This window comes from Gorilla gorilla, chromosome 2 (genome assembly GCF_029281585.2).
Source record: "Gorilla gorilla gorilla isolate KB3781 chromosome 2, NHGRI_mGorGor1-v2.1_pri, whole genome shotgun sequence".
Taxonomy (NCBI): domain Eukaryota; kingdom Metazoa; phylum Chordata; class Mammalia; order Primates; family Hominidae; genus Gorilla; species Gorilla gorilla.
In genome coordinates this window covers 48,938,122-48,959,691 of record NC_086017.1, presented here as the reverse complement: position 1 = coordinate 48,959,691, position 21,570 = coordinate 48,938,122, and the positions used below count along the sequence as shown (strand labels likewise).

Here is a 21,570-nt window from a genome sequence, read left to right as displayed (position 1 = left end):
CAGGCAAACACCTGTAAGAGGGCTTTTATTCCCTGCATCACTAAAAATATTAAGTGGCAATAACTGTTTATTATTATTATTATTATACTTTAAGTTCTAGGATATATGTGCACAACGTGCAGGTTTGTTACATAGGTATACGTGTGCCATGCTGGTTTGCTGTACCCATCAACTCGTCATTTACATTAGGTATTTCTCCTAATGCTATCCCTCCCCCAGATCCCCAGCCCCCACAGGCCCCGGTGTGTGATGTTCCCCGAAGTGGCAGTAACTCTTAAGCGTAACCGCAGACAAAAGTGAATTCACAAAGGCATAAGGCACAAGACACACACGGTAAGATTAGACAACTCTTTACCACATGGACAATAAATTACACAAACAATAAAGACAGATTCAGCGATGCACACTTAAGATGAAGAAATGGTGAAGAGGAACTTAAATACCAAAACAATTAAAATTATAATTTCCCCACGCACATTCTCATGTCACTTACACCTACCCAGGGGACAGCTCCCACAAAAGAGAGGGCTGGGGGCTCCCAAGTGCGGAATCCTCAGCAGAAACCCCGCAGGGCCGTTGGCGCTCCGCCGCCTCGCCACGCCCCCGCACAAGCCGCTCACTCCTCCAACGCCCACCCCCCTGGGAAACCCCTGGAGGCCTCGGCTCCGACGCAGCGAGGGCAGAGCGCTTCGAAGAAAGACAGGGCAAGGGGGAGGCAAGTGGGCGGGGAACGAGCCTATCCCGACCCCGCAAGTCCACTCCTACAGAAGAGCGGCGACAAGCAATCCCGGGCTCAGAATGCCGCCCGCGAGGGTCCCGGGCCTGGGCCCCAAGGGCCAAGCAAACCGACCCTCGCCCCTTCCTCAAGCCGTTAGCGCCGCGGCCCCACCCCTCGTGGCCGGCCGCGCCCCGCCCCGTTAGCCCCATGCCGCTACCCCAGCTGGTCGTGGCGCCGGGCACCTTCTAGCTGGAGTGGGCCCGGAGCTGCCGGCCGCGTCCGGAAGACCGAGGAACCGGGCTTCCATACCTGCACTTTCCTCCGCCCTGCTGTGTTCTGCCGGTGATGTGCCGCCATCTTGCATGTTGACACTTCGACGTCACTTCCGTAGGTGGCTCAGAACGGGCGGATGTCCTGCCTCTTTCCCTTTGGCCAAGGGTTGGTGGCTGGGCTGAAGGTAAACAGGCTGTTGTGTTTCCTAGGTGCTGTTCGTTGCTGTGTGGCCGGTAGCCATGTGATGAGGTAGATGTACCTAAAAACAAAACCATTGTGCAAGTATAATGCTGATGGGGAGAGAGCCACTTTTCAGGGCTGAGGGAGCAACACGAATCCACTTGTGTGGCCCTAGACCCTGGCTTGCGCTCTTTTCCGGGCAGTCCCTGAGAGGCCCAAGCAAAACGAAAGCACTGAATTAACAGTGCTAGGCATGGCGCTGGACCATCTCCTGACCTTTCCTAGGCAGGCAGGAGAACCAAGTGAACCAAGTGATTTACTGTTAAGTACCTAAAAATGCGGAGAATTATATCGTGGCCTCAAAGGGGGAGAAATAGAAGTCCTTGCAAAGGAGGTGGCATCCATCTTCAGGGGGAGCAAAGAATCCATTTAAATTAAAAGGATAAAAAGTGGGGACATAAAAAAGAACGAGATCATGTCCTTTGTAGGGACATGATGGAGCTGGAGGCCCTTATCCTTAAGCAAACTAACAAAGGAACAGAAAACCAAATACCGCACGTTCTCACTTACAAGTGGGAGCTAAATGATGAGAACACATGGACACAAAAGAGGGGGACAACACACACTGGAGCCTTTCGGAGGGTAGAGGGTGGGAGGAGGGCGAGGATCAGGAAAAATAACTAATGGGTACTAGGCTTAATACCTGGGTGACAAAATATCCTGTACAACAAACACCCGTGACACAAGTTTACCTATATAACAAACCTGCACTTGTACCCCTGAACTTAAAAGTTTAAAAAAAAAAAAGACAAAAAGATGTTATAGGAAGGCGAAAACGGTACACCAGCTAAAATTGTTCCCAGAGACAACTCAGTTCCAAACCCTGAGCTGAAAACCCAGTTCTAGTTTAAATCATCTGTTATACTGGAACAGTTAGGTTTGACTTAAGGTGGTTTTCCTGACCACTAATTATAAGAGCTGAGGGTGATCAGACCCTCTCCAGTGAAAGTGAATCCTATAGAACTACACTGTGGGATATAGCATATGATGTTGTATCTGCTAGTCATTTGTGGCTCTTGAGCACTTGAAATATAGCTAGTTCCAGTTGAGATATGTAATTGTAAACTACCCCCAAATTTCAAAGACTAGTTTGAAGAAAAGAATGTAAAATATCTCATTAATAATTTTTTGTATTGATTTCATGTTGAAATGATGTTTGGGGGTATATTAGGCTAAATAAAATTTATTAATTTTGTCATGGATATTAGAATATTTAAAATTACATATGTGGTCACAAATTTCTGTTGCATAGTGCTAGTATATAAGTAATGCTTAGAAACGTTGTCTTGACAAATACTTCTTCTTAAATTAATAAAGAAATGTGAATTAGAGGAGTAAAAATTGTGATGGCAGAAAGCTTCTTAAGCAAAACTGGCAGTGATAACTTATAGGTAAATTACTGCATCATTACAGGCTTATTCATTCACTGATTCATGTATTCATTCATTTAACAAAATATTATTTAGCACATCATATATGCCAGGCACTATATTAGGTGTTGGGGAATCAGTGGTGAGTGCACATAGTCATAGAACTTAGAGACCCAGGAAGAGACAGGATTTAATACAGAGATAAGTACACTGAAGAAAGATGATTGTAAGACAGGAAGTATCTTGAGTCAAGAGTTTAGGCAAGGAGAGGGAACAGTCTGAGCAAAGGTCTTGTAGCAGGAGAGAGCATGGAACATTACAGGAACTGAGGGTCAAGGCTTAGAGTACAGAGAAGTGAAAGGAGTATGCAGAGGCCATACCCAGCAGGATCTTTTAGACCAATGGGAAGCTGTTGAAATACAGCTAGGGAAATAATATGGTCTGTATTTTAAAAATTGCTTAAGTGTCTATTGAGCACCTATGATGTGCAAAATACAATACAGGTATGTTGCTCTGGACAATATACTGGTACTTGCTAGAAATTGATATGTTGTAGCCCTGCTTTGGACCTGAAAAATATTGAAATAGTGAAGTTCTTTCAGTGGGCAGAATTTTCACCAGTATGTTTTGATATTCAGTTTGGCTGAAAGGAGAAATGGTCAATTCAGGGTCAGAGGATAATTTTTTGGCCAGTTTGTGAAGGACATGGAAAGAGCAAGACTGGAGAACTAGTGACAAGGAAGACTCCAGAAGGGATATAGTGATGGACCTCTCAGAATAAATCTTAAGAATCATATGGATGAAATGAACTGCTTTGTGATGAAACTCAGCCTCACTGCCTGCTCAGTAGAATCATGAAATAAATGGCAATGGCAATGGCAACAGGATTGGAGCTATGCATGGGATCACCAAGCCACCGCTGGGTGTTCAGAAGCAGTGACCAATACCCCATGCTCTGGGAGGGTCGGCCAGTCACATGTAGGCAAGTCTATTCCATTGGTCATTGGCCCTCCCCCATCATTGAGGGAGTTCTTATTTGTCCTCTCTAAAATATGTTTATTCTAGATTGAGATTTGCTTCCCCTGCTCACTGTACTTCCGCTGACACCACCATCTAGGGAATTACTCAGTGCTTTAGACACTATCATTTTCTCTAACACTATATTGCTTTTGACCAAGAAATTCACTCTACAATGAAAGAAGTAATGCAATGGGCTATTGCCCATGGAATTTATTGGTCTAATTGTGTACTCAATCACTGAGAAGTATCTTGTCTTATTGAAGATATATTGAAGACTTAGTTATGGTGCCTTCTGGGAGATAACCCTTTTTGATACTGTCCTGTAGGATGCAGTATATGCTCTGAACTATTGTCCAATATTCAGCACTCTTTTTTCCTGTTCCTTTTATCTATTGCTGTTTAACCGTCCACAAAATGTAATGGTTTAAAACAATTACAACACTTACTTTACTTACAAATCTGTAATTTATGCAGAGCTTCGTGGGAACAGATTGTCTCTGTTCCACTATCCACTTCACATCAGCTGGGGCAGCTGAAAGATTGGGGCTGGAATCATCTGAAGACCCCTTCTCTCACATGTCTGGTGACTGATACTGGTGTTGGCCTAGTCCTTAGCCAAAGCTGTGGCTAGAACACCTTCTCATGATCTTTCCACAGCACTGTTTGGTTCCTCACAGTATGCTAACTGGGTTCCAAGGATGAGCATCCCAAAGAAGAAAAATCTGGTTGAAAGTTCTATAATGCTTTTTCTAAACTCACAGTGGAAGTCATGCAGTGTCACTTTAAGACATAGTCAATTCATTAGAACTTAGTTACTAAGGCCATCAGTGTCTAAGGAGAGGGGATTAGATGACTCCTTTTTTTATGAAGTGTCAATAAATTTGTGGATGTATTTTTTAATTGACACATAATAATTGTACATATATATGGGGTACAGTGTGATATTTTGGTACCTGTATACAATCTGTAATAATTGCTTTGGGAAAAGTCAATATCCACTCTTTTAGCTATTTGAAAATATGGAATAAATTATTGTTAATCATAGTCATCCTACAGTGATATAGAACACCAAAAATTATTCTTTCTACCTAGCTGTAATTTTATATGTGTTAACCAACCTCTCTCTATATAATCCTCTCCTTTACCCTTCTCAGCCACTAGTTACCACTATTCTGTTCTCTACTTCTCTGAGATCAACTTATTTCTCTTTCACATATTGGTGAGAACATGCAGTATTTATCTTTCTGTGCCTGGCTTATTTCACTTAAGATAATGACCTCCAGTGCTATCCATGTTGCTGCAAATGACGTAATTTTATTCTTTTTTATGATTGAATAGTATTTCATTGCGTATATGTACCACATTTTCTTTATCCATTCTTCTTTTGATGGACACTTAGGTTAACTCCATATCTTGGCTGCTGTGAATAGTGCTGCAGTAACTATGGGAGGACGGATATCTCTTTGACATACTGATTTCCTGTTCTTTGGGTAGTAGTGGGATTGCTGGATCATATGGTAGTTGTAGTTTTAGTTTTTTGAGAAATCTACACACTGTTTTCCATAATGGTTGAACTAATTTACATTCCCATCAACAGTGTATGAATTCCCTTTTCTCTGCATCCTCACCCTCTGCATTTGTTTTTGTCTTTTTCGTATAGCGATTCTAACTGGAATGAGATGATATCTCACTGTGGTTTTGATTTGTATTTCTCTGATGATTAGTGATGTTGAGCATTTTTTTCATGTATTTGTTGGTTATTTATATGTCTTCTTTTGAAAAATGTGTATTCAGATCATTTGCCCATTTAAAAATTATTTGGGTTTTTTTGCTATTGAGTTGTTTGAGTTTTTTATACTTCCTCAATATTAATTCCTTGTTGGATGAATACTTTGCAAATATTTTCTCTCATTCTGTAGGCTGTCTCATTCCTCTATTGATTGTTTCCTTTTCTGTGCAGAAGCTTTTTAGTTTGATGTAATCCAATTTGTCTATATTTGGTTTTGTTGCCTGTGCTTTTGAGGGCTTATCCATAAAATCTTTGCCCAGGCCAATGTCCTGAAGCATTTCTCCTGTATTATCTTTTAGTAGTTTCATAGTTTTGGGTTTTATATTTAGGTTTTTAATCCATTTCGTGTTGATTTTTGTATAGGGTGAGACGTAGGGAGTCTAGTTTCTTTCTTTTTCATATAGGTGGTCAGTTTTCCCAGCACCATTTATTGAACAGGCTGTTCTTTTCCCAGTATGTTATAGGGCCTTTGTTAAAAATCAGTTAATTGCCAGGCATGGTGGTACATGCCTGTAGTCCCAGCTACTTGGAAGGCTGATACATGAGGATTGCTTAAGACCAGGAGTTTGAGGCCTGCAGTATACTACAATTGTGAATAGTCACTGCACTGCAGCCTGGGAAACACAGCAAGACCCAGTCTTAAAAAAAAAAAAAAGGCGGGGGGTGGGGGTGGGGGGGTGGGGGGCTGTGTGCAATGGCTCACACCTATAATCCCAGCACTTTGGTAGGCTGAGGTGTGTGGATCGCTTGAGCCCAGGAGTTCGAGACCAAACAGGGCAACATGGCAAAACCAGTCTTTATCAAAAAATACAAAAATTAACTGGGCATGGTGGTGCATGCCTGTAGTCCTAGCTACTCAAGAGGCTAAAGTGGGAGGATTGCTTGAGCCTAGGAGGTTGAGGCTGCAGTGAGCAGAGATCACATCATTGCTCTTCAGTCTGGGTGACAGAGCAAGACCCTGTTTCAAAAAAACCATTAGTTGGCTATAAATACATGGATTTATTTCTGGGTTCTCTATTCTGTTCCATTGGTTGATGTGTCTTTTTTAATGCCAGTACTATGCTGTTTTGTTTAGTGTAGCTTTGTATAGTATATTTTGAGGTTAGTGTGATGCCTCCAATTTTGTTCTTTTTGCTCAGGATTGCTTTGGCTATTTGGGGTTGTTTGTAGTTCCATATGAATTTTAGGATTATTTTTTCTATTTCTATGAAGAATGTCATTGGTATTTTGATAGGGATTGCATTTAATCTGTAGATCACTTTGGTAGTTTGGTCATTTTAACAATATTAATTCAGTATATGAACATGGATGTCTTTCCATTTTTGTGTATGTCCTCTTCAATTTATTTCATCAGAGTTTTATAATTTCCTTCTTTCCCTCCCTCCTTCCCTCCCTTCCTCCCTCCCTTCCTTCCTTCCTTGCTTCCTTCCTTTCTTTTTGAGACAGAGTCTCACTCTGTTGCCCAGGCTGGAGTGCAGTGGCCTGATCTCGGCTCACTGCAACCTCCACCTCCCAGATTCAAGTGATTCTCATGCCCCAGCTTCCTGAGTAGCTGAGATTACAGGCCCGTGCCACCACGCCCAGCTAATTTTTGTATTTTTAGTACAGACAGGGTTTTGCCCTGTTGGCCAGGCTGATCTTGAACTCTTGGGCTCAAGTGTTCCTCCTGCTTAGGCCCCCCAAAGTGTTGGGATTACAGGAATGAGACACTGTGCCTGGCCGCTACTGTTTTGTATATTGATTTTATATCCTACAACTTTATGAATTTCTTCATCAGTTCTGAGAATTTTTTGATGAAGTCTTTAAGTTTTATATATATAAGATCATATCATCTGCAAACAGTGACAATTTGACACTTCCTTTTCAGCTTAGATGCCCTTTATTCTTTAATCTTGCCTAAATGCTCTAGCTAGCATTCTCCATACTATGTTGAATAAGAGTGGTGAAAGTGGGTATCTTTGTCTTGTTCCAGTTTTTAGAGGAAGAGTTTTCAATTTTCTCCTGTTTAAGATGATACTAGCTGTGGGTTTGTCATATATGGCCTTTATTGTGTTGAAGTATGTTCTTTTTATACTTTGTTGAGAGTTTTTATCATGAAAGGATGTTGAATTTTATCGAATGCCTTTTCTGCATTGATTAAGATGATCATTTGGTTTTTGTCCTGGATTCTGCTGATGTGATGTATCTTTTGTTTATTGATTTGCATATGTTGAATCATCCTTGCATCCCTGAAATAAATCCACTTGATCATCGTGTGTAATCCTTTTGATGTGTTGTTGGATCTGGTTTGCTAATATTTTGTTGAGAATTTTTACATCTATGTTCATCAGGGATATTGACCTGTAGCTTTCTTTTTTTGTTGTGTTTTTGCCTGGTTTTGGCATTAGGGTAGTGTTGGGGTTGTTGAATGAGTTTGGAAGAATTCCCTCCCCTTCAATTTTTTGGAATAATTTGAGAGGAATTGGTGTTAGTTATTTAAATGCCTGGTGCAACTCAGCAGTGAAGCCATGGTCCTAGGCTTTTCTTTGTTGGGAGACTTTTTATTTCTCCCACAATCTCATTACTTGTTATTGATTTGTTCAGGTTTTCTATTTCTTCCCGATCCAATTTTGGTAGGTTGCGTGTGTCCAGGAATTCATTTCCTCCAGGCTTTTCATCTTGTTGGCATATAGTTGTTCATAATAGTCTCTAATGATCTTTTGTATTCCTGTGGTAACAGTTGTTTTTTTTCATTTCTGATTTTATTTATTTGGGTTGTTGCTCTCTTTTTTTAAAATTACTCTAGCTAGTGGTTTGTGGATTTTATCTTTTCAAAAAACTTTTTGTTTTGTTGATTTGTATTTTTTGTCTCGATTTCATTATTTCTGCTCTAATCTTTATTATTTCTTTCCTTATGCTAATTTTGAGTTTCGTTGGTTCTTGTTTTTGTAGTTCCTTGACGTGCATCATTAGTTTGTTTATTTTTAATCTTTCTGCTTTTTTTGATGTAGGCATTTATTGTTATAAACATTCCTCTTAGTAATGCTTTTGATGTGTCCCATTGGTTTTGGTATGTTGTGTTTCTATTTTCATTTGTTTCAATTAATTTTTAAATGTCCTTCTTAATTTCTTCATTGACATATTTATCATTCAGGAGCATGTTATTTAGTTTATATGTATTTTCACAGTTTCCGAAGTTTCTGTTATTATTGATTTCTAGTTTTATTTCATTGTAGTCAGAAAAGATACTTGATATGGTTTTGATTTTAAAAAATGTGTTGAGACTTGTTTTGAGGGCTAACATATGGTCTATCTTGGAGGATGTTCTATAAGCTGATGAAAAGAATGTGTATTCTGCAGCTGTTAGAAAAAATGTTCTGTAAATGTCTGTTAGGTCCATTTGGTCTATATTGCCGTTTAAATCTGATGTTTCTTTGTTGATTTTCTGTCTACATTATCTGGTCAAAGGTATTGAAATCTCCAATTTAATTGTATTGGAGTCTGTCTTCCCTTTAGATCTAATGATATTTGCTTTATATATCTGGGTGTATATATATTTAAAATTGTTATACCCTTTTACTGAATTGATCCCTTTATTATTATATAATGACATTCTTTTTCTCTTTTTACAGTTTTTGACTTAAAGTAAAAAACTCTTGCTTGTTTTTGGTTTCTGTTTGCATTTACATTTGGCATTTAAAAAATTATTTTTATCTTTAACTTTCGTGGGTACATAGTAGGTATATTCATTTATGGGATATATGAGATCTTTTGGTACAGGCATGCAATGCATGGTAATCACATCATGGAAAATTGGGTATCCATCTCCTCAAGCATTTATCCTTTTTTTTTTTGCATTTATCCTTTTTATTACAAGCAATCTAATTATACTTTTTAAATTATTTTTAAATGTACAATTAAAGTATTATTGACTGTAGTCCCCCTGTTGTGCTATGAAATACTGTCTTATTCATTCTTTCTAATTTTTTTTGTACTCATCAGCCATCCCCACCTCCCCCCCAGCCCACCCCCAACTACCCTTCCCAGTTTCTGGTAACCATTCTTCTATTCTCTGTATCCATGAGTTCAGTTGCTTTGATTTTTAGATCCCACAAATAAGTGGGAACATGTGATGTTTGCTTTCTGTGCCTGGCTTATTTCGCTTAATAAATGACCTCCAGTTCCACCTATGTTGTTGCAAATGACAGGATTCTGGTTTTTTTTTTTTTTGGCTGTATAGTACTTCATTGTGTATAAGTATCACATTTTCTTTATCTATTCATCTGTTGATGGACACTTAGGTTGCTTCCAAATCTTGGCTATTGTGAACAGCGCTGCAACAAACATGGGAGTGCAAATGTCTCTGATATACTGATTTCATTTCTTTTGGATGTATACCCAGCAATGGGATTGCTTGGTAGCCCTATTTTTAGTTTTTTGAGACTGCTAAATGATTCTTCATAATGGTTGTACAAATGTGCCTTCTTACCAACAGTATACGAGGGTTCTCCCTTCTCCACATCCTCGCCAGCATTTGTTATTGTCTGACTTTTGGATAAAAGCCATTTTAACTGGGGTGAGATAATATCTCATTGTAGTTTTGATTTGCATTTCTCTGATAATTAATGATGTTGAGCACTTTTTCACATGCCTGTTTGCCATTTGTATGTCTTATTTTGAGAAATGTCTAGTCAGATCTTTTGCTCATTTCTTTTTTCTTTTTCTTTTTTTTTTTTTTTTTTTTGAGATGGAGTTTCGCTCTTGTTGCCCAGGCTAGAGTGCAATGGCATGATCTCGGCTCACCGTGAACTCTGCCTTCTGGGTTCAAGTGATTCTCCTGCCTCAGCCTCCCAAGTAGTTGGGATTACAGGTATGCGCCACCAAGCCTGGCTAATTTTGTATTTTTAGTAGAGACAGGGTTTCTCCATGTTGGCCAGGCTGGTGTCGAACTCCTGACCTCAGGTGATCCTCCTGTCTTGGCCTCCCAAAGTGCTGGGATTACAGGCGTGAGCCACTGCACCCAGACCTTTTGCTCATTTCTTGATCAGATTATTAGATTTTTTTCCCCTATAGAAGTGTTTAAGCTCCTTATATGTTCTGGTTATTAACGTCTTGTTAGGTGGATAGTTTGCTAATATTTTCTCCCATTCTGTGTGTTGTCTCTTCACCTTGATGATTTTTTCCTTGGCTGTGCAGAATCTTGATGTGATCCCATTTGTTCATTTTTGCTTTGGTTGCTTGTGATTGTGAGGTATTACTCAAGAAATTTTTGCCCAGATTAATGTCCTGGAGTGTTTTCCCAATGTTTTCTTGTAGAAATTTCGTTGGGATTTCTTTTTTATATTTTTTCACTTTCAGTCTATGTGTGTCTTTACGAGTGAAGTGAGTTTCTTACAGGCAGAATAGGCTCTTGGTTTGTTTGGGTTTTTTTGGAGATGGAGTCTTGCTCTGTCTCTCAGGCTGGAGTGCAGTGGCACAATCTTGGCTCACTGCAACCTCTACCTGCTGGGTTCAAGCGATATTCCTGCCTTGGCCTCCTGAGTACCTGGGACTACAGGCGCCTACCACCACGCCCAGATAATTTTTATATTTTTGGTGGGGACAGGGTTTCACCATGTTGGCCAGGCTTGTCTCAAACTCCTGACTTGAAGTGATCCTCCTGCCTCAGCCTCCCAAAGTGCTGGGATTACAGGCATGAGCCACTGTGCCGGCCTGGGTCTTGTTTTTTTAATCCATTCAGCCAGTCTATATTGTTTAATTGGGAAATTTAATCCATTTACATTCAAAGTTATTATTGAAATATGACATTTTTTTCTGTCATATTGTTAATTGTTTTCTAGTTGTTTTGAAATTCTTTGTTCTTTTCTTTCTCTAATTTATCTTTGCAGTGATAAAGTTTGATTTATTTTTCTTTCTCATTTGTGTATCTTTTCAATCAGTTAGTTTTGTACTTTTGTGTTTTCATGATGGTAGTTATCATCCTTTTGCTTCCAGATGTAGGACTCCCTTAAGTATTTCTTGTAAGGATGGTCTAGGGTGATGAATTTCCTCAGTTTTAGTTTGGGGAAAATTTTATTTCTTCCTCATTTCTGAAGGGCAGTTTTATTGGGTTTGATATTCTTGATTGGCAGTTTTTTTCTTACAGCACTTTGAATATATCATCCCATTCTTTCCCGGCCTGTAAGGTTTCTGCTGAGAAAAATGCTGTTAGTCTAATGGGGATTTTCATATATGTGACTTGACATTTTTTTCTTGCTGTTTTAAAAATTCTCTCTTTGTCTTTGACTTTTGACAGTTTGATTATAATGTGCTTCAGAGAGGACTTTTTTGGGTTGACTATATTTGAAGATTTTTTAGCTTCCTGGATGTCAATGTCCATATGTCTCCAAAGTCTTAGAAGGGTTTCAGTGATTATTTCATCAAATAGGTTTTCTATTCCTTTTTCATCTCATCTCCTTCTTAAACATTCAGAATGTGAATATTTGTTTGCTTAATGGTGTCCTGTAAGTACTGTAGGCTTTCTTTATTCTTTTTGAATTATTTTTTCTTTTTTTAGTCTGACTGGGTTATTTCAAAAGACCTGTCTCCAAGTTCAGAAATTATTGTCCTTTTGTTTTTCTTTTTTGAGACAGAGTCTTGCTCTTTCGCCCAGGCTGGAGTGCAGTGGCGCTATCTCAGCTCACTGCAAGCTCCTCCTCCCGGGTTCACACCATTCTCCTGCCTCAGCCTCCCGAGTAGCTGGGACTACAGGCACCCGCCACCATGCCCGGCTAATTTTTTTTTGTATTTTTAGTAGACATGGGGTTTCACCATGTTAGTCAGGATGGTCTCGATCTCCTGACCTCATGATCCGCCCACCTCAGCCTCCCAAAGTGCTGGGATTACAGGCATGAGCCACCATGCCCGGCCTTCAGAAATTATTTTCTTCTTGATCTAGTCTGTTATTGAAGCTCTCTATTGTATTTTTTATTTCATTAGCAGAATCTTTTAGCTTCAAGATTTCTGTTTGGTTCTTTTAAAAAAATAATATATGTTTCTTTGTTGAATTTCTCATTCAGAGCATTAATGTTTTCCTGATTTCATTTAATTGTCTGTATTTATCCTGTATCTTGCTGAGGTTCCTTAGGCTCATTAGTTTCAATTCCTTTTTAGGCATCTGATAGCTTTCATTTTGGGGAATGTGTTACTGGAGAATTATTGTGTTCCTTTGGCAGTGTCGTGTTTCCTTGTTTTCTTATGTTTCTTGTGTTCCTATGTTGATATCTGTGCATCTGGTAAAATAGTCACCTCTTCCAATTTCATGGAGTAGCTTTCATTGGGAAAGACTTTTTTCCTGTAGTTGTGACCTGTAGTGCTGATTGCATAAGATGCTTTGGCTTTGGTTCTGAGTGGGTGCAGTAGTATGATCTCCACACTCGATCTTAGACAAAAGGCTGAGAAGCAATAACAGTTATGTAGTCTCTGTGTGATTTTTAACAGCATCAGCAGTATTTGAGTGCCACAGTGGCATAGACTGTTGACATTTATGGAGGCGATAGTGTAGTTTTGCTGGTGGTAAGTGTCCATTGGTGGCCAGTTCTTGAATTATGGGAGGGTGCTTGCCTGGAACAACAGCTTTACTGATTATAGGATGCCATTGCCAGCTGTGGTGGGCACCAGGTGGGCACCAGCCCTGAGGAACACAGCACGTGATGTCTCTACCTCTAGAGGGGGTGGGGTTAGCAGAGGTGGTGTGTGCTAGGTAGACCAGTCCTCAGCCCTTGGCGGACATGTACACATGCTATATCTCCACCACTGGATGGGGCAGGGTTGCTGGCAGCAGTGGGTGCTAAGTGGGCAGTCCCTGGGAACTGTTTCAGGTACATGGTAGCTCTGCCACTGGAGGGGACAGGTTCTCCAGTGGTGACAGCCTCTAGGTGGGCTGATCTTTGGTCTCTAGGGGTGCCCATGCATAAGGCAGCCTCATCACTGGAGGGGATAGGGTTGCTGGCAATGGTGGGTACCAGGTGGCTGGCCATGCACATTGGCTCCCTCACTCCTGAGGGTGACCTCCTTACTGTGCTGGACTACCTGCTTCCTGGAGCACAGAGTGCTATGTGGGCTTTATAGTGCTAGAGTCATGGCTCTACTGCTAGGTCTGGCTGGGATACTGGCACTCAGTCTTCTGTATGGGCATGGTGGAATGACCGCAGGGCCCCAGGGATATTGGAGACATAGGGGCCATTGGATCCTGGGCAGGATGTACTTCAGCAGTGGCTTCTTTCCCAAAATGGTACCATGCCGTGACAGCTTAGGTCCCAGGGAGTGTGCAAGAGAGGGTTCATTGTGTGTTTGTGGATGTATTTTAAAACCATCACACTGCCATAGGCAAAATAAATAGATTCAGAAACAGGGATATTATACCTAATGACCCACTTAAAACAATTTTTTAGACTTCCATTCTCTGAAATTCTGGGCTTCGGTGGTTTAGAGGTTTGTTTCTAAAGAAAGGAGTTCCTCCAGCAAGGGCTAAACAATGATTTCTTTGATTTGGAGCTGAGACTGCCATCTGACCATTTTCCATGTCATCTATCATTGGATAAGCAAGAGAAGAAGAAGGTGAAAGAGAGGAAGAAGGTTATGGTATTGATTGATGTTATTAAACTTATCATCAAGCAAAAAAAATAGTTTTGCTGGTATATCTTTAAACAGATAGATCTACCAAATGCTTGGATCCCTTAGAAATGAAGGTACTGGCTGAAAGTAAAAGGAACATGGAATCGCTAGTAGAGAAAGGAAGTCATAAATGGAGGGAAGGCCTTATGATCAGGGGAAGAAATGAGAGTTGTCATCTTGTTTATGTATTTTTTAATGTTTCATGTATTCTTTTATGTGTTTTCACTTTTCTTTAGCCTTTATACTTCACTATTGTATGTAGGGTGTGATACTGTTGTAAACTTCATTATTTAGTCCATAAGTATCAGAATGTGGATACGAAATCAGTACAGAACTTGAAGAAGAATGGCCACCAACTAGACTTGGTGATGGATGGTTCTAGACTTGGAATTGGGTTGATGGATGTGGTAACTGATGACACATTGGATTGACTTCCTTGGAGAGTGACAGTGTGAGTGCATCTTTGATTGTATAAAGGAAAATTGCAATATTTTAAGTGGCAACACTTTTTTGAAATATAAACATTGGAAGCAGTGGTTATATTGGTGTTGGGCAACCAAAGGGATGACTTTGTGTTTGACATTTTTGTGGTTTTATTTTCTGCTGTTTATCATCTGAGCCCTCTTTCTATGTGTGTGGAATTCCTCATTGTATGTGTCTTGGTTGTGGTGAGCAATACTCCCACTATAGAAAATGAGGATAGTTACTCACTTTTATAGTTAAAGTATGTTCATGTAACCTCAGCTTGACTAATCAGATAACATCTTGACTGCAACCTCATGAAACTCTGAGCTACAACCAACCACCTAAACTGCTCCTGAATTCCTGAACTACAGAAACTGTGAAACAATAAATGTTTATTATTGTTTTAAGTGGCTAAGTTGTGGGATAATTTGCATTGCAACAATAGATAACTAATACACCTTCTCTTCCTCATGGGGAGTGGAAATGTCCCAGCGCCTTCACAACTCTCACAAAGATATTCTTACCATCACCCTCTTCAATCTACCATTTAATTCTTTGCCTTCTCTTACAAAATTGCTAGGAGGCTTGTCCTGGCAGAATTCCTTTAACAATCTTTTTAGCATTTTCTTTATGAAAAGATTGGTTTCTTTATTCAAAATGTAAGAAGCCTTGACACCTATTATATTGTTTTCAGCTTTTAAGACTTCTGCCAAAACTCCTAGATAATATGAAAGGTTTAACATCCTTCTTTATTTTTGGCTCCCATTCTCATTTCTATCCCCCATTATAAGTACAGTCATCCCTCAATATCTATGGGGGATTTGTTCCAGGACCTCTTCTGATACCAAAATCCAAGTATACTCTAGTCTCTGATATAAAATGGGATAGTGTTTGCATATAACCTAAGCACATCCTCCTGTACAATTTAATTTTTTTTATTTTTAATTTTTTGGGTATATAGTAGATGTATATATATTTATGAGGTACATGAGATACTTTGATAGAGGCATACAATGTGCAATAATCACATCAGGGTATATGGGGTATCTATTACCTGAAACATTCATATTTCTTTGTGTTACAAACATTCCAATTGTACTCCCTTAGTTATTCTAAAACATACAACAAATTATAAATGACTGTAGTCACCTTCTTGTGCTATCAAATACTAGGTTTTATTCATTCTATCTAACTATATTTTTGTACCCATTAATGATACCCACTTCCCTGACCCCCACCACTACCCTTCACAGCTTTTAGTAACCATCATTTTACTCTATCTCCATGAGTTCAATTGTTTTAATTTTTAGTTCCCACAAATTAGTAATAACATGCAAAGTTTGTTTTTCTATGCCTGGCTTATTTCACTTAACATAACGTCCTCCAGTTCCATCCACGTTGTTGCAAATGACACGATCTCATTCCTTTTTGTAGCTGAATAGTACTCTATCGTATACACATGCCACATTTTCTTTATCCACTTGTCTGTTGATGAACACTTAGGTTGATTCCAAATCTTGGCTATTATGAGTAGAGCTGCAATAAATATAAGAGTGCAGATATCTCTTCAATATACTGATTTCCTTTCTTTTGGCTATATACCTAGCAGTGGGATTGCTGGATCGTATAGTAGTTCTATTTTCAGTTTCTTGAGGGAACTTCTATACTGTTCTCCAGAGTGGCTGTACTAATTTACATTCCCACTAACAGTATATGAGGTTTCCCTTTTCTCCACTAGCATTTGTTATTGCCTGTCTTTTGGATAAAAGCCATTTTAACTGGGGTGAGATAATACAGTTTTGATTTGCATTTCTTTGATGATCAGTGATGTTGGGCACCTTTTCATTCGTATGTCTTCTTTTGAGAAATATCTATTCAGATCTTTTGCCCATTTTTAATTGGATTATTAGATTTTTTCTTACAGAGTTGTTTGTGTTCCTTATATATTCTGGTTATTAACCACTTGTCAGATGGATACTTTGCAAATATTTTTTCCCGTTCTGTGTATTCTCTCTTCACTTTGTTGATTATTTCCTTTGCTGTGCAGAAGCTTTTTGACTTGACGTGATCCCATTTATCCATTTTCTTTGATTGTCTGTGCTTTTGGGGTATTACTCAAGAAATCTGCTTGGCCAGGTGTGGTGGCTCTTGCCTGTAATCTCAGCACTTTAGGAGGCCGAGGCGGGCAGATCACTTGAGGCCAGGAGTTTGAGATCAGCCTGGCCAACATGGCAAAATCCCGTCTCTACTAAAAATACATAAATTAGCCAGATGTGGTGGGGCATGGCTATAATCCCAGCTACTTGGGAGGCCTGAGGCATGAGAATCTCTTGAACCTGGGAGGCAGAGGTTGCAGTGAGCTGATATTGTGCCATTGCACTCCAGCCTGGGCTACGGAGCGAGACTCTGTCTCTAAAAAAAAATAAAAAGAAATCTGCTGAGTGCAGAAAGCTGACGCAGGAGGACTGCTTAAGTCCAGGAGTTCTGGGCTATAATGCACTATGCCAATCAAGTGTCTGCACTAAATTTGGCATCAGTGTGGTGACCTCCCAGGAGCAGGGGACCAGACCACCTGGTTGCCTAAGGAGGATTGGACTAGCCCAGGTCAGAAATGTAGCAAGTCAAAACTTCCATGTTGCCGGGCGCAGTGGCTCGCGCCTGTAATCCCAGCACTTTGGGAGGCCAAGGCGGGTGGATCACAAGGTCAGGAGATCGAGACCATCCTGGCTAACATGGTGAAACCCTGTCTCTACTAAAAATACAAAAAATTAGCTAGGCGTGGTGGCGGGTGCCTGTAGTCCCAGCTACTCGGGAGGCTGAGGCAGGAGAATGGCATGAACCCGGGAGGCGGAGCTTGCGGTGAGCTGAGATTGCACCACTGCACTCCAGCCTGGGCGACAGAGCGAGACTCCATCTAAAAAAAAAAACCTTCCATGTTGATCAGTACCAGGATCACACCTGTGAATAGCCACTGCACTTCAGCCAGAGCAACATAGGGAGATCCCATCTCTAAAAAAAGAAAAAAGAAAAAATTTTGCCCAGACTAATGTCCTGGAGAGTTTCCTCAATGTTTTCCTTTAGTTGTTTCATAGTTTGAGGTCTTAGATTTAAGTCTTTAATCCATTTTGATTTGATTTTTATATACGGCAAGAGATAGGGGCCTAGTTTCATTCTTTTGCATATGGATATCCAGTTTTCCCAGCACCATTTACTGAAGAGACTGTCCTTTCCCCAGTGTATGTACTTGGCACCTTTATCAAAAGTGAGTTCATTGTAGATGTATGGATTTATTTCTGGATTCTCTATTCTGTTCCCTTGGTCTGTGTGTCTGTTTTTGTGTTAGTACCATACTGTTTTTGTTACTATGGCTCTGTAATATAATTTGAAGTCAGGTAATGTGATTCCTTCAGTTTTGTTCTTTCTGCTTAGGATGGCTTTGGCTATACTGGGCCTTTCATGGTTCCATATAAATTTTAGGATTTTTTTAATTTCTGTGAAGAATGTTATTGTTATTTTCGTAGGGATTGCATTGAGTCTGTAGATTGCTTTTGGTGGTATGGACATTTTAACAATATTAATTCTTCCAATCCATGAACATGGTATATCTTTCTATTTTTTGTGTGTTTGCTTCAATTTCCTTTATCAACATTTTATAGTTTTCATTATAGAGATCTTTTACTTTTTTGATTAAGTTTATTCTTGGTTTTTAGTTGATTTGTTGTTATTGTAAATAGAATTACCTTCCTTCAGATTGTTCACTGTTGACATACAGGAATGCTACTGATTTTTTATGTTGATTTTATATCCTGCAACTCTACTGAATTTGTTTTTCAGTTCTAATAGTTTTTTGATAGAGTCTTTAAGTTTTTCCCAATATAAGATCATATCTGCAAACAAAGATAATTTGGCTTCTTCCTTTCCAATTCGTATGCCTTTTATTTATTTCTCTTACTGGGTTGCTCTAGCTAGGACACTGACTACTATTAAAATGTTCAATAACAGTGATGAAAGTGGACATCTTTGTTGTGTTCCAGATCTTCGAGGAAAGACTTTCAGTTCTTTTGCATTTAGTCTGATACTGACATAGGTCTGTTGTATATGGCTTTTACTGTGTTGAGATATGTTCCTTCTATGTCCAGTTCTTTGAGGATTTTTTTTTTATCATGAAGGGATGTTGGATTTTAACAAATGCTTTCTCAGCATCAATTGAAATTATCATATATAGATTTTTGTCCTTTATTCTGTTAATATGTTGTATCACCTTAATTAATTTGTATATGTTGAACCGTCCTTGCATCTCTGGGCTGAATTCCACTTGGTCGTAATGAACGATCTTTTTAATGTGCTGATGAATTCTATTTGCTGGTATTTTGTTGCCTCCTGTATAGTTTTTTTGTTTGTTTTGTTTTTTGTTTGTTTGTTTTGTTTTGTTTTTGAGATGGAGTCTCACTCTGTCGTCCAGGCTGGAATGCAGTGGTGCAATCTCGGCTCACTGCAACCTCTGCCTCCTGGGTTCAAGCAATTCTCCTGCTTCAGCCTCCTGAGTAGCTGGGATTACAGATGCACACCACCATGCCTGCTAATTTTTGTATTTTTAGTAGAAATGGTGTTTCATTATGTTGGCCAGGCTGGTCTCGAACTCCTGACCTTGTGATCTGCCCACCTTGGCCTCCCAAAGTGCTGGGATTACAGGTGTGAGCCACCATGCCCATCCTATACTTTTAATTATCTCTAGATTACTTATACCCAATACAATGTAAATGCTATGTAAATAGTAGTTCTACTATATTGTTTAGGCAATAACAAGAAAAAACTCTTGAGTTTTTTTCGAATATTTTTTATTTGCAGTTGCTTGAATCCACAGATGTGGAACCCATGGATATTGAGGGCCAACTGTACTGTGATGTGTTCATATAATCTCTCAGATTCCCTGTGAATGCCTAATGATAGCCATGTGCCATTCTCACGTCAATCTTACACACCTGAAGTTATTCACATGATATGGTTCAAGTCCTAGGTCAGCCTTTGCCCTTTGAGAATTCACATTATTTCTCCAAGCCCCCAAGGTCTTAACTAATCTGTAAAATATTAATAACAATGCTTTTCTCACAAGGTACTTCTGAGGTATATTGTAGTTCTGTTCTCTTTGAGTCTCGAATCTTTGTTTTAAGCATTTTTGTGCAATAAAATGTAGATTGTACATGAAAAAAGTTTAACATCTGGAAAGAAACCTCACATGTATAATAAACAAAAATGTAGTAAATATAAAAAGTAAATAAGAGTTTTAGAAGGCTTCTGCTTCCAAACAAACCAGACTTGCTATTGTTAAATCATCCTCTGAAGTTTGATCTTTCTTCTGCCAATTACCTGAGCAAGTTAATTAAGTTTTCTCTCTCTCTCTCTTTTTTTTTTTTTTTCAAGATGCAACCTCCTTCTGTTACCCAGGCTGGAGTGCAGTGGCGCTATCTCAGCTCACTGCAACCTCCACCTCCCAGGTTCAAGCAATTCTCCTGCCTCAGCCTCCCCAGTAGCTGGGATTACGGGCGCCCGCCACCATAGCTTGGCTAATTTTTGGATTTTTAGTGGAGTCAGGGTTTCGCCATGTTGGCCAGGCTGTTCTCGAACTCCTGACCTCAAGTGATCTGCCCACCTCGGCCTCCCAAAGTGTTGGGATTGTAGGCATGAGCCACTGTGCCTGGCCAGTTTCTCTCATCTTCAATTTCTTTATCTGTAAAATGGTAATAAAAATGGTACCCATTTCATATGGGTCTTCTGAATTCAAATGAGATGATCTTAGCATAGCACTTAGTATGCAGGAAATATTCAATATATTTTAGGTATTATTTTTAATGATCAGCTTGCCCAGGAAACATTGGCAAAGTGTTATAATTTCCTAGAGTCAATTTTCTCATAAGTTTTATGTAATATAGGCTCTATCACTTTTTAAAAATTTTTCAAATCAGTTTGAAATTTTCTGTTTTTCTTGCCTCCTCTCTTGCTTTTACAACCTGGAAAAGGTCTTGTGAAATGATAAAGCTTGTTTTTGTTGTTGTTGTTGTTGTTTTCAGATTGTCCCAGTGCTTCACATGTTTCTGGCTCCGTGTTCAATCCATTTGCTGAACACAGTGAAAGTATCCAGTATGTCTTTCCACCGTACCCTAGAGTTGGCATCTTGTTTACCAGAGGGGAGCGGTGAGTGTTTTCATATTTTTTGTTTGTTCAAGAGGAATTAATATATTTTGAAAATATATTTAAAAATGCAACATAATTAGAGCCTTTATTTATAACCACCACTGTCTGTTAGTGATTAATATGTTAATTTGGATATTTTAAAGACAGATTTTTAAAAGAATAGAATAAGACTCATTTAAATAATGCAGAAATGCTAAATAAACTATTTTTTTGAGCAACTGAGTTTATTTTATTGCCCTGCTCCTGACACAGACATCAATCTGTTTTAAACACATCAGTTCTAGAAGTATATTTAGAAGTACAGGGGGAAATGAGCACGTAAGAATCAGTCAGTATTCAGAGATTAATCCACTCCTTTTGTATAACCATTTTTGTTTTTTTTTGTTTGTTTTTATGTTAGTAAAATGTACTTTTTCTAAGTTTTTCCTTCACTGTAAAATATATCTATCAGTTGGTTAAAGCAGGATGCAAATGTGGTGGGAATTCTGACTTAGCAGGGTTTGGCAAACTTTTTCTGTAAACAAAATAAACTTTTTAATGCAAGCCTATCACGGATATTAATCAGATTCACCGAGAAACTGAGAAGCTGCATAATTTCTTCATAGCCCTTTAATAGTCTTCTTTGAAGAAATAAGGGTGTTATGATATATAATAGACTAGAAGATCATAATTAAATAATTATGCAGAAGTAAAGCAAGATTATATAAGTATACATAGAGACTCAGAATGCTTAAAATGTTTAAGTTCAAAGTTGTGTACTATTCTTGTACTGGCAGAAAGACCTCCATTTTATCTTTCTTTTTCTTTTTCCTTCTTTGTTTTTGTTTTTGTTTTTGTTTTTGTTTGTTTTTGTTTTTGTTTTTTTTTGA

At 39.1% G+C, this 21,570-nt stretch overlaps 1 protein-coding gene and 1 long non-coding RNA gene across 7 annotated transcripts in view; one reads left to right on the top strand and one right to left on the bottom strand.

Annotated features, from left to right (window-relative positions):
- Positions 1-1,212, bottom strand: part of WDR48 (WD repeat domain 48) — a 44,510-nt gene extending 43,298 nt beyond the window's left edge. For 2 of the 3 annotated variants that reach the window (XM_055381317.2, XM_055381316.2), the window contains exon 1: positions 1,028-1,161. In XM_055381317.2, the coding sequence (XP_055237292.1) occupies positions 1,028-1,075 (48 nt within the window). In that variant the 5' untranslated portion in view covers positions 1,076-1,161. Of the gene's footprint in view, positions 1-1,027 lie in introns of all 3 variants that reach the window. The other variant, XM_004033876.5, reaches the window with a different exon arrangement.
- The window catches only part of LOC134758042 (uncharacterized), a 79,883-nt gene continuing 59,481 nt past the window's right edge, over positions 1,169-21,570 (top strand). For all 4 annotated transcript variants that reach the window (XR_010132792.1, XR_010132790.1, XR_010132791.1 and 1 more), the window contains exons 1-2: positions 1,169-1,240; positions 20,578-20,701. This is a non-coding gene — a long non-coding RNA (uncharacterized lncRNA). The remainder of the gene's footprint in view (positions 1,241-20,577; positions 20,702-21,570) is intronic.